The sequence below is a fragment of the Convolutriloba macropyga genome, chromosome 7, assembly GCF_964194025.1.
Source record: "Convolutriloba macropyga chromosome 7, txConMacr16.3, whole genome shotgun sequence".
Taxonomy (NCBI): domain Eukaryota; kingdom Metazoa; phylum Xenacoelomorpha; order Acoela; family Convolutidae; genus Convolutriloba; species Convolutriloba macropyga.
Window position 1 is genome coordinate 4145207 of NC_134474.1, and position 18261 is coordinate 4163467.

The window sequence follows — 18261 nt, forward strand, 5'->3', positions numbered from 1 at the left end:
AGTTCAGAAAGTGAGAGGAAAAAGGTAAGATTAGATTTTTTATTGTCAGATTAAAGTAAACTTTGACATCCATTAGTGTATATTTCTAGACCACTTTTCTTTTTTCTAGAATACATAACAAGGAAACATATTTCGTTTAAAACCCTGAAGGTTGGAAAAAAATATTTGAAACTGATCAGCGCAATAAAATGAGGAATCAGAATTTTTTTAAAAATTCAGATTAAGAGACTTTCTAACGGGTATGTACATCGCTATAGTACAAACTACATCACAAACTAAATTGGCAATCAATTGAAAAGTATGAAATAATTGAATAAGATTAAGGGCCTACAAACTGAGAACCCAAGTAGCACAGTCAGGTCTTCCAATTCCTTGTGGCTTATTGAAGCAAGACCGTTTGCACTTTTGCTAATTATGCTCTCCAATTTTTCATTCAATTAGTTCTCTCTTTTCCAGCAACTAGCAGACCTTCTGATTGAGTTGCACTGTGATCTCAAAACGGTTTGATAAATAATTTAGTGTCGGCAATGATTTTCAGCAAACCTTTGCCAGTGAGCGAATTCTTAAATGACATCAAAAAGATATTCACAATATTTCCTCAAAAAACATTCGATTAAAATTCAACGAATGCGGATTCAAGTTGAAGGTTGGAATGGGGCGACATTCAGAGAATGTTCGTGGGTCTAACTCTCAAACAGAGTTTGTGTTGCCGCACATCTTTTGTTAGCGATGAAAGTCTTTGTGAGCATATTACTGTTGGAGATGAAACGCAGAATTCACAACTAAGGGCTACAAAGACTCCCACCCACTTCAATCATCTATCCGTGGAAATCTGAAAATTGTTCAACTACCGACTAATAAGTCTCCATTTCCCCCCCAATTTTAGACTTCATGGTTAGGCTTATTGAGCTTTGCACTCCGCGTCTTCTACACAGAAAATGCAGAAAAAACTACGTTATTTTCAATTAGAAACACTCTTCTCGAATTCCTCTTTACAATTTTTTCTTCCAAATTTTGAAACCTAGGAAAAATCTTAGCCAACTACGTGTAAATCTGAGGTATAGGTGTAAGTACAGGAAAAACTTAATACACTAAATAAGTTCCTCAAACGTAAAACCTCATTGAATTGTTTCATCTCTGGTTATTGTGGTGCTGAGACAACCACCTAACGTCAATGGAACTGGAGTATTCTTCTCCTTGACTTTTTGCACAAAGGAAAAAAGTTCCGGCGTCGTCATCAACATTATGCATTGTGTTATGTAACATCTAACATCTGTTTGTTTTACTCTGGATTTTGCCCGTTTTTGTACCAGCATGGCCAAGAAAAGTCGCAACTATATATAAAAGAAAACAAACAAAAAAAAATTCAAAAAGTGGATTAAAGACAAGTGAAAAGTTGGAAACTGGAAGACTGAAGACTGATTTGTTTATCATTAAGCATTGCAATCCAGATCAATTAACATCAAGAAAATTTGAAAGAAAAATTTCTAAGGTAGCTTATGTTTCTAACAAGGCTTACTTAGGCAATCTTGGGTAAAACCTTTCAGTGTCTTTAGTTTCATGCTTTCTTTTGTGCGTTCATTTGTGGTTTCCAGAGAGCTTTAATTTGGTTGCGGGATTGATCCCTGGATCGTTCATTCCGGTATAGCCATATATACATATATACATTTAAATATATATATATATATATATATATATATATATATATATATATATATTTATGTATATATGTATGTATGTACGGATTGATCCCTGGATCGTTCATTCCGGTATAGCCATATATACATATATACATTTAAATATATATATATATATATATATATACATATATATATATGTATATATGTATGTATGCATGTATGTATGTATGTATGTATGTATGTATGTATGTATGTATGTATGTATGTATGTATGTATGTATGTATGTATGTATGTATGTATGTATGTATGTATGTATGTATGTATGTATATATATATATATATATATATATATATATATATATATATATATATGTATATGTATATGTATATATATTTATATATATATATATATATATATATATATATATATATATATATATCACTAATCTTTATCCACTATGACAACAAAACCAAGTTCTTGTAAGGGTGCTGATAAAAATGTACGACTCATCACCATATATATATGGAAATTTGATCAAACTTGTCATCAGTTTCGAGGATAAATTTATTTCAACCATGGAGCATTTTTAAATTGCTTTTTTTCTATTGTTTCAGTTTGACAGCATTTCTTAAGATATTGAGCAGCTGTGTAAAATTTGATTTCAGTTCAATCCTTCTCAGTTATTTTCATATACTCTATATATTCAAGTTATTTTTTACTTTTTAAAATGTGCAACGTGTTATTAGACGTTTTGTGGTACTTTTACTTGCATGGCTGAACTGAATACTTGAAAGAACACATTTTCTTTAGCTCTTTATCAAAATCAATACGTTTTAATTAGTTGCTTGAAAGTGCTGCCAAGGCAAAATGATTCAGTTGCAGTTTTTTCAAAAATACCAAAATAAGTAACGATAAAAGACTCTGAACTAATTAATAATGGCTATATAATCTTGAAAATGTCTAATATATCTCTGATTGTTAAAGTTATGCCAGTCACTTTTTTTTCAATCAGAGTGTCTAATTGAATTGGTGATACTTTGAGTCAGTCACTTACAAAATCAACGTACATCAACGGTATAAAAAATCGGTTTATTTTGTTTTTATTAGTAAACTGTATGACAATGCGTGCAAATACTTGCTTATTTTCTTATATGGTTTACACAATTAACCCGGTTTCTACGTGTTCTACTTGAGTGGTCAGCAAAGATAGCAAATGTTCTCTAGTTTTTTAATCATAGTTGTACATAAAAATTTTGATGAATAAAATTAAAAAGTTCAGTAGTACATTGGATCACTTTGCAAATTACATCGCCAAATTGTTGAAAAGTTGCTTCTCTGATTTTCTTCAATATTATTCACATTATTAAAAAGTTCACTGAATACTTTACATAAATCGTGCCAATATGATATAGTGAACTGAAAACGACCAATCAGATTAGTGTAAATCAGTCAAGAGAATTAGATACTTGGTATAAATTAAAGTAGACGAGAACAAACCATCATTTTTATTTTTAAAAAATCTGATTCCAAACAACAGTCAATCAACTGCTCAACAAATCTTGTGAGTTTTCATAGTTCTCTAAAATCAGACTTTTGTTGAGCCTCAATATAAGCAATAGTTTTTTGTTCTCGTACTTCTTTGACAGAAAAATTGAACCTATTTAAATCATTCCGATCCAAACAAAAACTACTAAGTTGAAACATTTTATTGTGATAAATTTGAAAACAAATACAAGAGAATCAAAAAATAATTATTTATTTGCAGTTGTCATTTTTGGACATTCACATATCATTACTGTTCAGTCATTTTCGAGAATCCTTTAGAAAAAGTATTTTTTTGGAAATGAATCCAAACAATGAGCAAATTTGTTTATCCCAATTTTTCTGCTATTAACTGAACTATAATCAGAAGACTCAAGATTTTATTCTGTTGTTCTCTTGATTAAGAGTAAGTTTTTCCCAAACTGAACCTCGAGTTTTAATCTGTACTGATCACGTCACCTTATAGTCTTAGCTCGTCTTGAGTCCACTCTCAAGTCTTGGCAGAATACTTGACTAAGAGTTGACAAGTTGTGAGAAAGACTAGACAAGAATTAAAAAGACTAGAAGATTAGAATAGTGCGTGGTCGGCACTGATTTATAAGATCAAGACGTGTAATGCACTAGAGAAGTAACGATCAAGACCTGAAACCCGTTCTTGATCGACAATCATGTCCAGTTTCTGGCGCTGCCTTATCGAATTAACTTTAATCAATCTTTTCTCAATATCTAAACTTTCAATAACACTTCGAAGAGTCTAAATTCTGTTATGGTCTGCATTTTTTTGCTCATCAGATCTGCCTAGATACTAAGCCATTGCGACATTGTTTTGTGATTTTTGTTGACTTTAGGATTGGAAGACATGTTTCGTCAAACCACTTTTGTGCTTCTTTTGATTGTGGTTGTGGTGCAGGCCGAATCACCTTGGAGAAGACAACAAAGGGGGCAGTGGCTGGCCAAAAGGGGGTTCCCTGAGAGGTTTTTCGAAAGAGATTCGATGAAAAGAGATACCGTCTGCTCCAAGGGCTCGGACTGTCCCCCCTGGCTAGTACTTCAATTTGCGGGGGGATCAAAGTGAATGCAAGGGGATACAAAGGAAGTAGTTGCATCAGTGAAAAAGGAATCCAATTCGAGTCACACGTAGATCCAAAAAAACTATTAACTGAAAACTCTCGGCTTTACATATCTGAAAAAAAATCTGTCTTGTACGTCAGTTTCGTTCAGTCGGTTTTGTAGATTCCTGAAGAAATTTGATGCATCAGTGTTAATAACTAAAGAATATGCAATTAGTACTGAGTGGATGTATAAAAACTTTAGCTGGCTCTGTACATTTTTCCAATGCTACTAACAGAGTTATATCTTGTCATTTAATTTACTTTCCTCTATTTCCATAAGTTTCAACATGAGTAAAGCAAGTGAAGCTAAAATCTTTGTATGGACTTTTTTGGAAAAGATTTAAAGTTGCTCATTTCGAGCTTCGAAATGTACGAATCTATTGAGCAAAATTTCAGCATTTTTCAAGAGCCAAGTTTTAATATACTGCAAGCGTTTGTGAACAGCAACCACAATAAGGAAATCTGGTTAAGTTTTTCAGATTTAGAAGTATCAGTAAATAATCTCCGAGATGACTTTTTTGCCCAAATAAGAAAGTTTGCGATAAAATTTTTTTCACCTCTTTTCACGCACATGGTCTCTGGTTTTCTCACATTCACTGTTGTCTTTCGCGATTACAGTATTTATTTTTTAGACCAATTCTATCGTGTCAGTGGCCCATTCTCGAGAGGAGCCCATCCTAAAAGCGATTAGAGAAGTTAAGATTGATTATTCATTGGATTAAAATCTCTAGCATTACTAATTGCGGGCTAAGAGCAATTACCAGCACTGCAACTAAATAGATCGCGGCATCTAAAAAATTAAATATTCTAATTTTGTCTCAAGCAATTAACAGAAAATTAGCCTAAAATCTTCAAGCTACCTCAAATTTTCAAAGAATAATCACTTGCATGAAAACGTAGCAATGGCTTACGTTTATCAAAAAAGCCAAAAATTAAGCGCTGGACTGTTAATTACCATTACACCGCATACATTTAGTTCAATTCTGCAATAGCAATTTTGTATACGCAAAATATAATTAAGGTAAATTTACCTCAAAAAATAACATCAACTCAGCTGATTAAGGTAAGTATGCCTTTCTTTAACTCGCATTAACTCAAGTAAACGTTACCTCAACTTTACCTTAAAAATTAATTTTTTAAGTGTGTAATGGTCCTTATAATCCCTTGTTAATGGTGACATAAACTTGACATCAAAATTGGGATTAGATCAGAAAACACCCCAATCCACGAAAGTGATAAAGAAGATACTCGGTTTGAAATAATTACCAAGAAATTGATCTCGTTAAAGTCAAGATGTCTGAATACTTTCATAAATAAGTCTGAAACCGTTTATGAGAATACAAACAAATAATTAAAAATCAGAAGCTTAATTTAAGACAAATTCTGAAAATGTCAAATCTGGTGACTGAGGGTGAACCAGAACCATGCATTTTGCGCGATATCTGATTTGCACACACTTTCTGCATTGAAAACCTTCGCCGTGAGGTCTACGGGCGGCGAAACCTTTAAGCGTCAGCTGCAAGATTCAAAAGGAACCTAAAATTGCAAGAATATCTGTCTCTTGTTTTCACATATCCAATCTTCAGCTAGGTGTTGTTTTTCAAATGCTTCTCCATTTCCGCAAATTTATATCAGTAATTTGTCAAATTACTCATTTTTTGCACGTCTTTGATTTTTTACAAGAATCTTACAAGACAACCACTTGAAATCGATTGTGGTGGTAAATTCGACAGAGATAGCGCAACTGGTAAATTTCTGAGCAGACAACAGAAACGGTCCAAAAAAGCGACAGAAACAGTCGCTACTATAAAGATGTCACAGATTTAGGTCGAATTACCTGAGCTACTAAGAAAGGAGCACCAGAAACTTTTTCCGGTTCTATTTTCAACTCTATGTAAAATTTACAATTTTTCGATTACGCTCGTTAAACACACTAAATAATGTGTAGCAAAGTTTACCTGACATTGTTGTGTGATTTTTTTTTTACATTAAGACTGAAAGACATGCCTCGTTAAACCACTTTCGTGCTTCTGATTGTGGTTGTGGTGCAGGCCGAATCACCATGGAGAAGGCAACAAAGTGGCCAACGGCTAGCTGAAAGGGGATACCCTGCCGCACTTTTCGGAAGTGCTTTGATGAAAGGAGGTGCAACCTGCCGCTTTGACTGGGACTGTATCCCAGGCTACTACTGTGAATCGATGCACACTGTTACATTTGAATGCATACGGCTGCCTTTTTAGTAGTTTTATTGTTTATATTATCAAATAACTGAAGAACATGAAATTAATTCTGAGTGGTTGCGAATCAATTTTGACTGACACTGTACATTGTTCCAATGTAGTTAACAATTATATCTATTTTAATTTAATTAACTTTCTTCAATTTGTAAAAATTTTATCATGCGAAAGGAAGTGAACCAAAGCCCCGAGGCTTTACACTTCTGGAAAATCTTTGGAGTCACTATTCGTTGCACTTCAAAACATACATATTTTTCCACTGAATAACAAATTTACTGCCTTTTTTAAAAACCAGGTTTTAATATTTTGCCAGCGTATGTGCACAGCAACCACAAAAAAAACCTGGTTGAAGTTTTCAAATTTTGAAATGTGTAATTAATCGCCAACGAAGCTCGTTTTAGAGTAAACATAAAATTAGCGTGAAGTTTTGTCGCTTTCAGGTCAAAATATCTAAAGCCAATACACCCAATGTCAAAACATCCAAAATATATCCAACATTTTATCGCGTTGAAAATACCGGAACGATTAATAAGCATAATTTTAGCTAGAGCCTTTATGATCATTACACGTGTCAGCGAGAAACCTTCTTTTGAAGAATGAGCACTTGAAAAACGTGAAAATTAGTCGCGTTTTGCTCAGAAAATGAGCCAAAAATTTTTGCGTTGTAATGGTGATCCGTTGGTTGTAGTGACATTAATTGAAAACCAAATTGGTGAATGGGTCAGAAAATGACCCAATACATGAACGTGATAAAAGAAACTGTGTATCGAACAGAAATATCAAATAGCCACGATATTGAGCTGAAAACTGTCAAGCTACCCGAAAAATTTTAAATGAATTGTCACATGCTTGAAATTGGCTGAACGAATGCACACAACTCATGAAAAGTCAGCAAGATTAAATAAAATTCGAATTCTGGTAAAGTCAAGTCTGGTGACTGGGGAATAAAAATGCACGTTTTTTTTTAAATAACTATAATTTGTGATTTTAAAATGTTGAAAACTACACAATGGTCAGCAAAATTTTTCAGTAACTTATCAAATCCTTAAGGAGGTTATCTGGCCCCTGGGGCTGGAAACACATGAATATTGAGTAAATGTCAAAAAAATTTAAAATAATGGTTTTGTCAATAATAAAATTTGTGATGTTAAAATGTTGAAAACCGTTCCATTACAACTAGAAACTATGCAGTAACCTATTCTCAAACCCGAGCAGGCCCTTGAAAACTGAAAAACAGACAAACTGTCGAAAAGCTTAAAAACAATTGTGAAGTTAGTATAAATTCGCGTGTTTTGTTTGGATTACCAAAATATATAGCTCTTAAAATTGTCATAAAAAGTATTTATGTCTTGCAAAAAGACCTTCATCAACTTTAACCAGCCTCAATTTTAGACTGGTCCAACAAAAACTACGAAAAATGACAAAAAAATGCAACATTTTGGGATCAAAAACTCATAAATGACCTTTTAGCCTTAAACTAAGGCCTTCCCAGTAGCTTCACCACACCAAGCACTTAAAGGACTGCGAAACGCAGCTGAGGGCATCTAGTGAAACTTTGAAACTTAATGCCCGCTGAGCGCTACCTGTTTATCCCGTTTTTAGGGACGAAAATCAAATTGCTCAGATGAAAAATCAGTCAAGCGAAATGAAAAATCAGTCGAGCAAAAAATTGCATGAAAAGACTAACAGGACTAACATAATTGCTACAAACTTAGTTTGATAGCAATAAAAAAACTGGGCTTCTTTCATTTTCGCTCCTCGGAAACAGAATTGCAATTTCTGCAAAACTTTTTAAGGAAACGATCCAATAATACTGAAAGCTGCGAACTATCTATCCCACTTAACTTTTCCAATGACAAGAGTTGATAGAGATCGAAATTGTTAGAACAAATAGCTTTCTTTCCTTCTACATAGATGTTGGAAGCAAAATTTTGTTCACAGGAACCCACTAGCAACTAGTTATACCTTGTCCTCTCAGATAAATTTAAAACAATACCCTGTTTTTGAAAAGAAAAATTTCATTTAACGATTGTAATTATAAAACACTGCTACTCAAAATTCCGAATCTCAATTTGTCAAAACTAACTCGTCGAAACAAGTTAATATTTCAACTTTTTTCCGCCAAAAAATGTTGCGACAAAAATATTCAAACTTTTAACGAGTTCGAGTCCCATGAAAAAAAAAACAAAAACAAAGATAGCACCATAACTACTGCAATTAAATTTTTTCTGCCTAAAAAATTCCTTTTATTTCTGTAAACTTCTCAATTTTTAAAAGCTGCTTTTTAATCGCTTCAATTCGACCATATTTATATCATTAACAAGAAGATCATTCTCAAAATAGCATATTAACAATAAATTAGTTCAATATTTTCAGCGTGTAATGTCCTTTCTTAGGATCAGTTTTAGTAACAATCACTTGAACATTCTGGCCGTTTTCCAAGCACTGTATAACTGAATCGCCATTTACCGAAACTGGGGCTAGTCCTTTCACTTTCGACTGGTTAACATCGCAACAAGCATACAATTCGATGAACGCTCCAAAATCTGCAACGTTCACAACTTTTCCTGAATATTTTGAGCCTAGTTGAACTTGTTGTCTGTTCGAATTATTTGAGCCTCGCCGATTTAGAAGTTTGGTTTTGTCAACAAAAACGATTTGTCGTTTTTCGCTGCTTGCTTGATTTTTTTGTTCGTTTTCAGAGGTTGACAAACATTTCACAACGAAATCGAAGTCGTTCAATTCTTGGCTTGATTTCAGCGCAAATTCGTCTCTCAAGCGTGAAATCTTTAATCTATTTTCGGCAATCACGCCGCTAACACGTCCATTTAAAATGTCTTCAGCTGAAATTTGATTTAGCTGAAGAGCTTTCAAAAATTGTTCAGCTATGTCGTACATGGATGGATGGATATTCGTAACATCAAATGGATTATGAGAAAACTGATTCAAATTTTGTTTCAATCGTTTGTTGTTCGTTTTGGAATTCGCAACTTTGCGCTTTTTGCCATCGGATGCTCCAATCTCAGCCTTAATGAAATCTGCCGTTTCCACATGAGAAAATTTTTCTCCCGGTTTCCTGAAACAGTAAAAATGATTTTCCAAATTGAAATTTAAGAACAAAATACCATTTCCAGAAATCATGGAAATCAAAGCAATGAAAATATGGGCATTCTGCTTTTTTATCTCGAGTCTAACCAGGAGGCTCGGTAATGTGCGTTTGCACATGATGTTCCGACCCCACCAATCCACGTTTTCATTTAATTGTCGACAAAATTAGGAGGAAAAAGAAAACGTTCAAAAATTCACATATCTTTCAACAAATAAATAGGTGGAAAAAATGCTGGATTAGAGAACCGATGACGCTTGCCATCAATGAGGGTACTGTACAAGACAAACAAAAACAAATAATAGCAAGCAATAATTACGACCAGAACTCGATGACTATATTTAAAAATACACTTACTAACAAAAAAAAGGAATCAGAGAAAACCTAATCTAAACAAATTAACCTGTACTTCATAAGAAGTTCATTGGATAAGATATAGGACCTCTCAATAATGCGACTCCGTGACAGGCCGACAAAGAATAGCAAAAAGGACAAACTTCAAATATACGTCTCTCATTCTGAAAACAACCAAATTCAAATGGATTGAAACCACTTCGTATCCACTCCGCTCATTAAGATGGCTAATTAAAATGTCACAGGAAGTAATTAAGACTTGTCGTTATCCGTAACATGTCGGACGACAGCAAAAACAACGGCAAAAATGAAACCAGAAACAATTGAATTTAACAAGAACGCGGTGCAGCAACCGTTGAAGACAGACTATTCAAGGCATGGAGAATAAAAAACATCGCTAATTTTTCACTTTTTCAACACCAATTGGGCCACATCATTAGTCTAATAATGTGGAAAGGAAAGAAACCAAAGCCAAGAAACCATTAGTTGAAAACATAGATTACAAATATTTAATCTTGGTTTAGTGGAAATCGGATTCGACCTGTTGTTACAGAGACCAAGCTTTAAATTTGAAAGATATCAAAAAAGTGACAGCCCCAAAATCCACTGATTTTTTTGAAACATTTTCAAAAATCAAACAAACCATAAGCTTTCAACTCAAAACATAAACAGATCAATTTGCAACTCATTGTGAAGCCAGTTGTGCTTGCATTTATTGAGACCGAATCATAGAAAAACAAAAAAGAGCAAATATGGACAAAGCTCAAAATTTCACAAACAATTCATCGAAGCCACAGTGTTGAAGCCATTATATCTATAATACCTTAAAAACCAATAAAAACTTTAAAATGAAGAAAAGCATTGAATGATGTGCAAAGGTCTCTTTTGATTTTAACTGGGTCTTCCAGGTAAAGCGTCTTTGTGGAAAACTAACCACAAATATTGACCAGTATAGAAAACTCACAAAATTCTTATCAAAACACATTTCTTAGCTCTAGAGACATCTGTCAAAACATAACTAACAGCAACAATATTGTTTTGGGCGACAGAAAACTGATGAGCTAAGACCTACTTACTTGTTACGACAAAGAACAGAGAATGAGAAGAAAACAATTTTCTTCAAAAAAATTAATTGAAAGTCTTTAAAAACATTAGCTATAAACTGAAACCAAAAAATAGATTCAGTTAAACAACCGCGGTAGCAATCAAGGCCTTTGATTGCCATGAATATGTAGATCAACACAAATGAACGACAATGAAAAGCCTAAAAGAATCCTAATAAAATTTGGGAGAGCACGGATGCGCAGCGGTTAAAACTTTAAGCTATTCACTGAAATGATCGAAAAGGTTCTTTTGTACATTCAATCAATGCCAATTGGATCAATCGTTAAGGTAATAAGGTGAAAAGGAACAGTTAACAAACCAATACAGGAAAACATGCAAAAAATAGGAAGTAAAAAATTATTTTCTTTAAAAAAAATAATTGAAAGTCGTTAAATCCGTTAGCTCTAATCCGAAATCAGTAAAGTATCATTTAAAAATCTATAAAAGCACTGAAGTCTTTTGATTAACAGGAACATGCCGTACGAAAACGCAAAGAACTGCAATTCGGTCACAGAGAAAATTCATCAACTTGAGCGATAGAACGGCTTTGCATGCGTTAAAACTATCAGTTATCCACGGAAATCATTGAAAAAGCTTAATTTGCGCAGTCTTTCAATGCCAATTGGAGCTAGCCTTAATATGATTAGTTGAAAAGGAATAAACAACTATCTCAAATACAGGAAAAATGCAGAAATTCACAAAACTTTTATGAAATTTCGCAGTAAGAAAGCCAAAGAACCATTACTTAAAAATAAAACACTATAAAAAAGTATTGTTACCTATTGTTCCAAGTATAGTTCCAAGTTACGTATTGTTCCAAGTATTCCTTCACTTGGAGTAAGTTTTGCCCTGTATATATTGAGACTAAGCTATATGGGGACAGAAATAAGATTTATAAGATATAAGTGTGTATTTAAAGTTATCACCGGGCGAGTTAGTAACCAAAGCCAATTTCTGTCATAGGAAGCATAAATGGATGTGTAAGTCTTAACTTTCCTGAATATAACTTTCTTTAGTATTCCTTAAACTTGTCTGGAGTGGTAGGAAAACAAGCTAATTTTGCAAAAAAATGGAGGCCATAACTATTTATCTGTTCTGCAAATATTACCATTTCACGTTTGGGTTCACGATCAAAAATTCTTCTCGAATTACAACTTAACTAATCAATTATTGGATTGAACCATTCACTAAGTTTATAGGAATTTAAAAATCAAGAAAATCAACCACGGTAAACACTGATTTTTCGACATCTTTATTAAAACAATCTGATTTTCATTGAAAAATTCTCTATAGATACTATTCAGCCTCGATTTAGGAATTATCATTCAAGGCTAATACTTGTCTTTGTGATACATTTTTGAATCCAAAAAGGGGAATTTACAATTTGACTACACTGAGAGGTAAAAATCAACGCTAAACAATTGTTTATATCTGAAAAACTTAATTTCGATACTCACGTATAAATCTCTGTCATTTTCGAACGAGTACAGAGATGTAACGTTTTCTTCTGCGTAAAAAATTGAAAAACAAAATTTGTTTTTGCTTGAAAAACGCCTGCAACTAATTTGTGTCATAACAAAGTTTCCCGAAATTTTTTTGCGGGTATTATTCAAAAGTTAAGGCTGACATATTATTTCCCCTCAAGTAGTTTAAAGAAATTGTAGGTGATTAATTGACTCCGTCAGAAACTTATGTTTAAGTTGATCAAACCAAATCCATTCTTAAACACTAATTTTTGAGAAAATAAAAAGCACCTTTACAAAAGAATTCAACATCTTGCAAAAATCTTGCACGTTTTGAATTCTTTAATAACTAGGGTTTGAAATAAATGTTTCATAAGCCGTAAACAAACCAAGATTTTTTATCCCAAGTTTATACCAAGATCAACAAAGACACTTATTCTTTCGGATAGTACATATGAAAAAGTACAAACAAAAGATCTGAGCCCAAGTACTGCTATACACTCCTATCCTTCAGCAACAGTTCAAGACTTATCAAATATTGTAAAACAATACAACGGTTATCACAAGATTGAAAATCTTATTTTACATGCTGGACATAACAATATTGATTCGGGAAATAGCGGTTTTGAAACAGCCAGTATTTTAATGGAAACTGCGTCGGAAACTATAATGAAACTGTCACCAAAGTTGCACTTTGCAAAATTCCACCAGTTAAAGATGGTATTTTTGGTCGCAGCAAAAATAACGAAAACATAGACAAATATAATGAAACGTTAGAAAATGTTGCAACGGAGTTGAGTGGCGTTTTTGATATTGACGTTGTTTTTTTGAAACGTCAATATCAAAAACGCCACTCAACTCCGTTGCAACATTTTCTGCGACGTTGTTTTTTATACTGGAAACGAAAGATATCAGCAATGATGGAGTACACCCATCAGTCAGTAATGGTATACCTAAACTTGTCAGAAAAATTCGGAACTTCTACATGCATCTTGGGCTTACGGTGTCAAAAACTGAAATTACCAACCGAAATTTTGATCACTATGATAACAATTTTTTTGGTTTCCATCCAAAACAAGCATTTTTACCTCCAACTCATTATAAATTTGGCTGATGGTTTGTTGAAATATAGAAGAAGGCGACTTTTCTTGATATTTTTAATTTTCAGTATACCTATGGGAAGAGAAAATTATACTGAAAGTCATAAGCGAACATTTGAAAAGTATTTTTCCAAACCTAATGTTTGTTATTTTTTTAAAACAGTTGATTCATACTTTTTTGTTTTCTTCCTAAAACTGTTAGTTTTTTGTTCATTTGTACGTCTCATGCTGTCAGGGGACATTGAATTTAACCCAGGGCCTCATCTGAAAAGTTTGATTGAGTATTCAATTTAATTAAAAACAGAGGAACAAGCCAATCGCCTTTATTGTTCCATATTAATTGTCAAAGCTTGAAGAACAAGTTTGAAGAGTTTGCAAACTTTTTGCAAACAGCTCCCATTAATACGTTTGTCGCTGTAAGTGAAACCTGGTTGGACACTGATTGCAATATTGAAAATAACTTTTAAACAACATCGCATGCTTTTTTTGGGAAATGTAGATCAGACAAAACAGGGGCTTCAAAGGGCGGAAGAGTTGGTATTTTTGTCCCAAAAAAATTTACCGCCGATATTAAATCAAGCCTTGAAACGGTTGATAAAAGTTTTTTTGAATCCATTTGGGTTGAAATAACTAACCCTCTGACTGAAAAATTACTGGTTAACGTTTCTCATTGCCCGAACAAACGTCTTGGTGAATATTTTCTTGATCAGTTAAGTACCGAATTATCGGGGGCATATAGATAATGTTATTACAGATAATGTTATTTTGCTGGAAGATTACAACTTGAATTATCTAAACAAGACAGAAAAAAGTAAACTAGACACTTTTGCGCCAAATTCAGGATTAGAAATTGTTAATCTAAGGGATGCAACCAGAGGTACTGATAAACACAGATTTACACTTATTGATCACTGTTTCGTTTCCAAAGATCAGATAATTGCCTACAATGTCACAACAACCCCCTTTAACTCCGACCATTTTCTTGTTATCTTCAAATCAAACCTCTCATTGAAACCTGAGAGTGACAACATAATAACGATGAGAAATTTTTGACTTTACTCATGCTCTAAATTTAACAGAGATCTTGCCTTCGCTGATTGGTTTAAAATGTACCAATGTGAGAATGGCAACGATATGTTTGATTCATTCATCGGTATTTTTGAGAAAATTGGTGAAAAACACGCACCAATTCAGAGTGTTAAAAAAGGGGGGAGAAACTTATAAGAATTCCAAGCCCTGGTTAACACAAGAATTGAAACATTTGATTGCCCAAAAACATTTTTTGTTCAATAAATTGAAAAAAAATTCCTGACAGCGAGACGCACAGAGAATTTAAGCGCTTAAGAAACTTAGTTAATAGGAGACTAAGGGATGCGCACAACAATTTTTGCATCAATTTCTTCCAAAAACTACCAACAAGTAAGGAACAATGGAAATTCATTAAACAAAAGACCAGTCCGAGTGAAAGAATTGTCAAGGTTGATGAAATCAGATTAGACAGTGGTGAAATTTCAAGGGAACCAAAACGTATTGTCAATTGTCTAAATAGAGCATTTGCTAATCTAGGTGTTTTCAAAGGTTCGGATATTGCTTGTAAATACCCTGATAAAATTAATATACCTGAATTCACATTCTGAACTGTGACTAGAAAAGAACTTTATTTAGTCATTGACTCGCTGTACGATAAAAAAGCAGCAGGACCTGGTGAAATCTCAATTCGAATCATAAAGTCTTGCAAATTAGCTTTGGGCATACATCTACAGTTCGCCTTAAATGAGTGCATTAAGGAGAAAGTATTCCCAACTAAAATGAAACTAGCCTATGTAACACCAATTTTCAAAAAAGGGGATAAATTAGATAAAACAAATTATCGACCAATTTCTGTAACTCTGAGTTTTGCAACAATTTTTGAGCGCCTCCTTCTGACTCAGATGATGGATTCCATTGAGAAGCATAAAATTATGAACAAAGAACAATTCGCATTTCAGAAAAAAGTCTGCAACAGATGCAGTTCTAGAACTGGTTGAAACAGTTTCGGCTAATTTATATCAAAGCAAAGAAACTATTGCTATTTTTTAGACCTTGCAAAAGCGTTTAATTCCATTTCGAATAACATTTTCCTTAAAAAAATTGAAATGTATGGTTTTTCACAGGAAGCGAAAGAATTACTGTGTTCATTTCTTGCCAACCGCAGACAAAAAGTAAAACTCAATGGCGTATTCTCTGATTGTGAAATTTTGAATCACGGTGTGCCACAAGGAGCTGTTTTAGGACCACTCATTTTTCTTTTATATGTGAACGATTTCTCATCTAATATAAGCACAACGGAAAAGGTAATTCAATTCGCAGATGACACAAGTATTGTTTGTTGTGGACAGAAAGATAGCTTACATGGAAAATTCACGGAAATTTTACAAAAAACATAAGAATATATAGAGATGAACAAACTAACTTTGAATACAAACAAAAACGAATTAAATCTTTTTCTAGCGCGATAATTTTGATTTCGGATCTATTTTTTACAAAAACGAAGTTCTCACAAAGCAAAAAAGTTGCAGATATCTTGGTATTCAAATTGACAGGAATCTTAGTTTCGAGGAGCAGCTGAATAAAACCTTGAAAAAGATGGCTCATGCTATAAGATCAATTTACCTTATAAGACATCAAGTTCCCCTGATCGCGCGCATTCTTCTTTTAAAATCACTTGTGCTTTTACACTTATCATTTTCGGCAATCTTTTTTCAAAATTTATCTGCAAAAAACCTAAAAGGCCTTAACCGACAGATTAGCTGGGGTATAAAGGTGTGCTTCCTACGCAAAAAGTACGACAGAGCCAGAGATCTGCTAATCCAGACAAAGACCCTACCAGCTGAGCTAATAATAGCAAAAATGTCGCTAATCAGATTCCATTTTGATTTCGCTAGGCCAGAAAATTCTAAAAATTTTCACGGGTATCTGAGTCTTCGTCAAGATACTCGAACAAAACAATTCAAAATTAGACAAAATGCCAAAACCAGCTTTGGAATGAATTCGATTGTTCGTCAATGCGTACAAAAATGGAATAAGTTACCACATTGGATTCGGTTGGCAAAAAAATGGAAACGTTTTTACGAAAACGTTGAATGATTTCTTGCTCTCACAACATGAAAAAATTCCTTTGAATAGTAACGTAGGAGCTTTTAAAAGTTACTTTTATTTTAAGGAAGAAAACAATCGAAAGAAAATTTTATAATGTGATTCTATGAAAATTGTTGATGTTTATTATATTATTGTGTTTGAATGATTTGAAATATTTTTTGTTTCAGGTATATTTAACCGTATGGTTGTAATTTTAATTTACTTGTTGAAAAAAAATAAACTTCTCATAGACCTTATTCATTTTCATGAGCTCTTCCCAAATAGACAATAACTCAAATTAAATCTGAGCAACTTGCAAAACTTCTACAGTGCGTGTAAATAACTCATACATGATTTTAAAACAACCAATTTGTACGATTGAACCGCATCTAAAGACCAATTTATATTATGCTTCAACATATCACAATACTGCACTATTATAAAACAATTTTGAAGACAAAAATTCTTCAGGAAATATTCACACTCAGATGATAACCGCGAACTGCCGGGCAAACTGCTCTCAAACAACAAGCAAGGGATTGACTTAGTTGGTTGCATTTAGCGTAAGCTGAGCCCCGACCGCAGTGCCTTGCGGAGGCGCTCAAAATTTTGGAAAGAAACCGCCTGAAAGTTCAACGTAAAAATCAACCCAAAAACCAAACCTTGATTTAACAACCTCAAGAAAATAAGTTTCTACATCTCTTAGTTACTTCAAATATCGCTTAAGCCAAACTATAGCCATTAATCTTCATCATGTTCAATCTTTATAGTTAGACCAAACAGATTTTGCAATTATGGTGGTAATTCATTCGTGAGGGTTTGATAGTAGCCCGGTACATAATAATTAGAATTTACTTTTGACACAAATTAAGATTTAGGATATAAAAGTAACAAATTTTTTTGAGTTTTCGATTACTGTTAGTGCTAAATTGACTCCAATATAGTTGAAGGCTCACAATCTGAACTAGAGCAACCAACACCACGCAAAAATCAGAGTTGAAGGGTAAAATTCACTCAATCAGTCATATAGCTCAAACGAGCGAATAATATTTTATTACCAAAAACGACCGGGCGAAAAAATTGCACAAAAAAGACAAGTAGAACTACACTAATTGCTTCAAAGTTCGTTCGAGAGCAAAAAAGCAGTTTTTTTGTTTACTGTTCGACGATAACTTTGTTACACCGAGGTTTTAATATCACAGAACAAGCAGATTTCTATTTCATTATCTCTGCAAATTAGAGTACAAAAATCGAAAATTTTCCAAAACGTTGAATTCGCTGATTCTATGTTCACGCAACGATGAAAAAAATTTCAGTCCAATTGCCTATATTTCACAACAATATCAACAGTACTCAAAATGGTACAAAAATTATTGAAAGAAATAACTTATTGTCCTTGGAAAATAACGAATAAGGCGTCTTCTGTTCTAGCTAATCTGACCACAAGATTTAATTGAACCACAAGTTCAAGAATTCCATTTATT

At 33.3% G+C, this 18261-nt stretch overlaps 1 protein-coding gene across 1 annotated transcript in view; it reads right to left on the reverse strand.

Annotated features, from left to right (window-relative positions):
• Positions 1-8811: 8811 nt before the first annotated feature.
• The window catches only part of LOC142342557 (S1 RNA-binding domain-containing protein 1-like), a 73816-nt gene continuing 64366 nt past the window's right edge, over positions 8812-18261 (reverse strand). Inside the window, exon 6 of the mRNA XM_075393928.1 lies at positions 8812-9609. Coding sequence (XP_075250043.1) covers positions 8892-9609 — 718 coding nt within the window. The 3' untranslated portion in view covers positions 8812-8891. The remainder of the gene's footprint in view (positions 9610-18261) is intronic.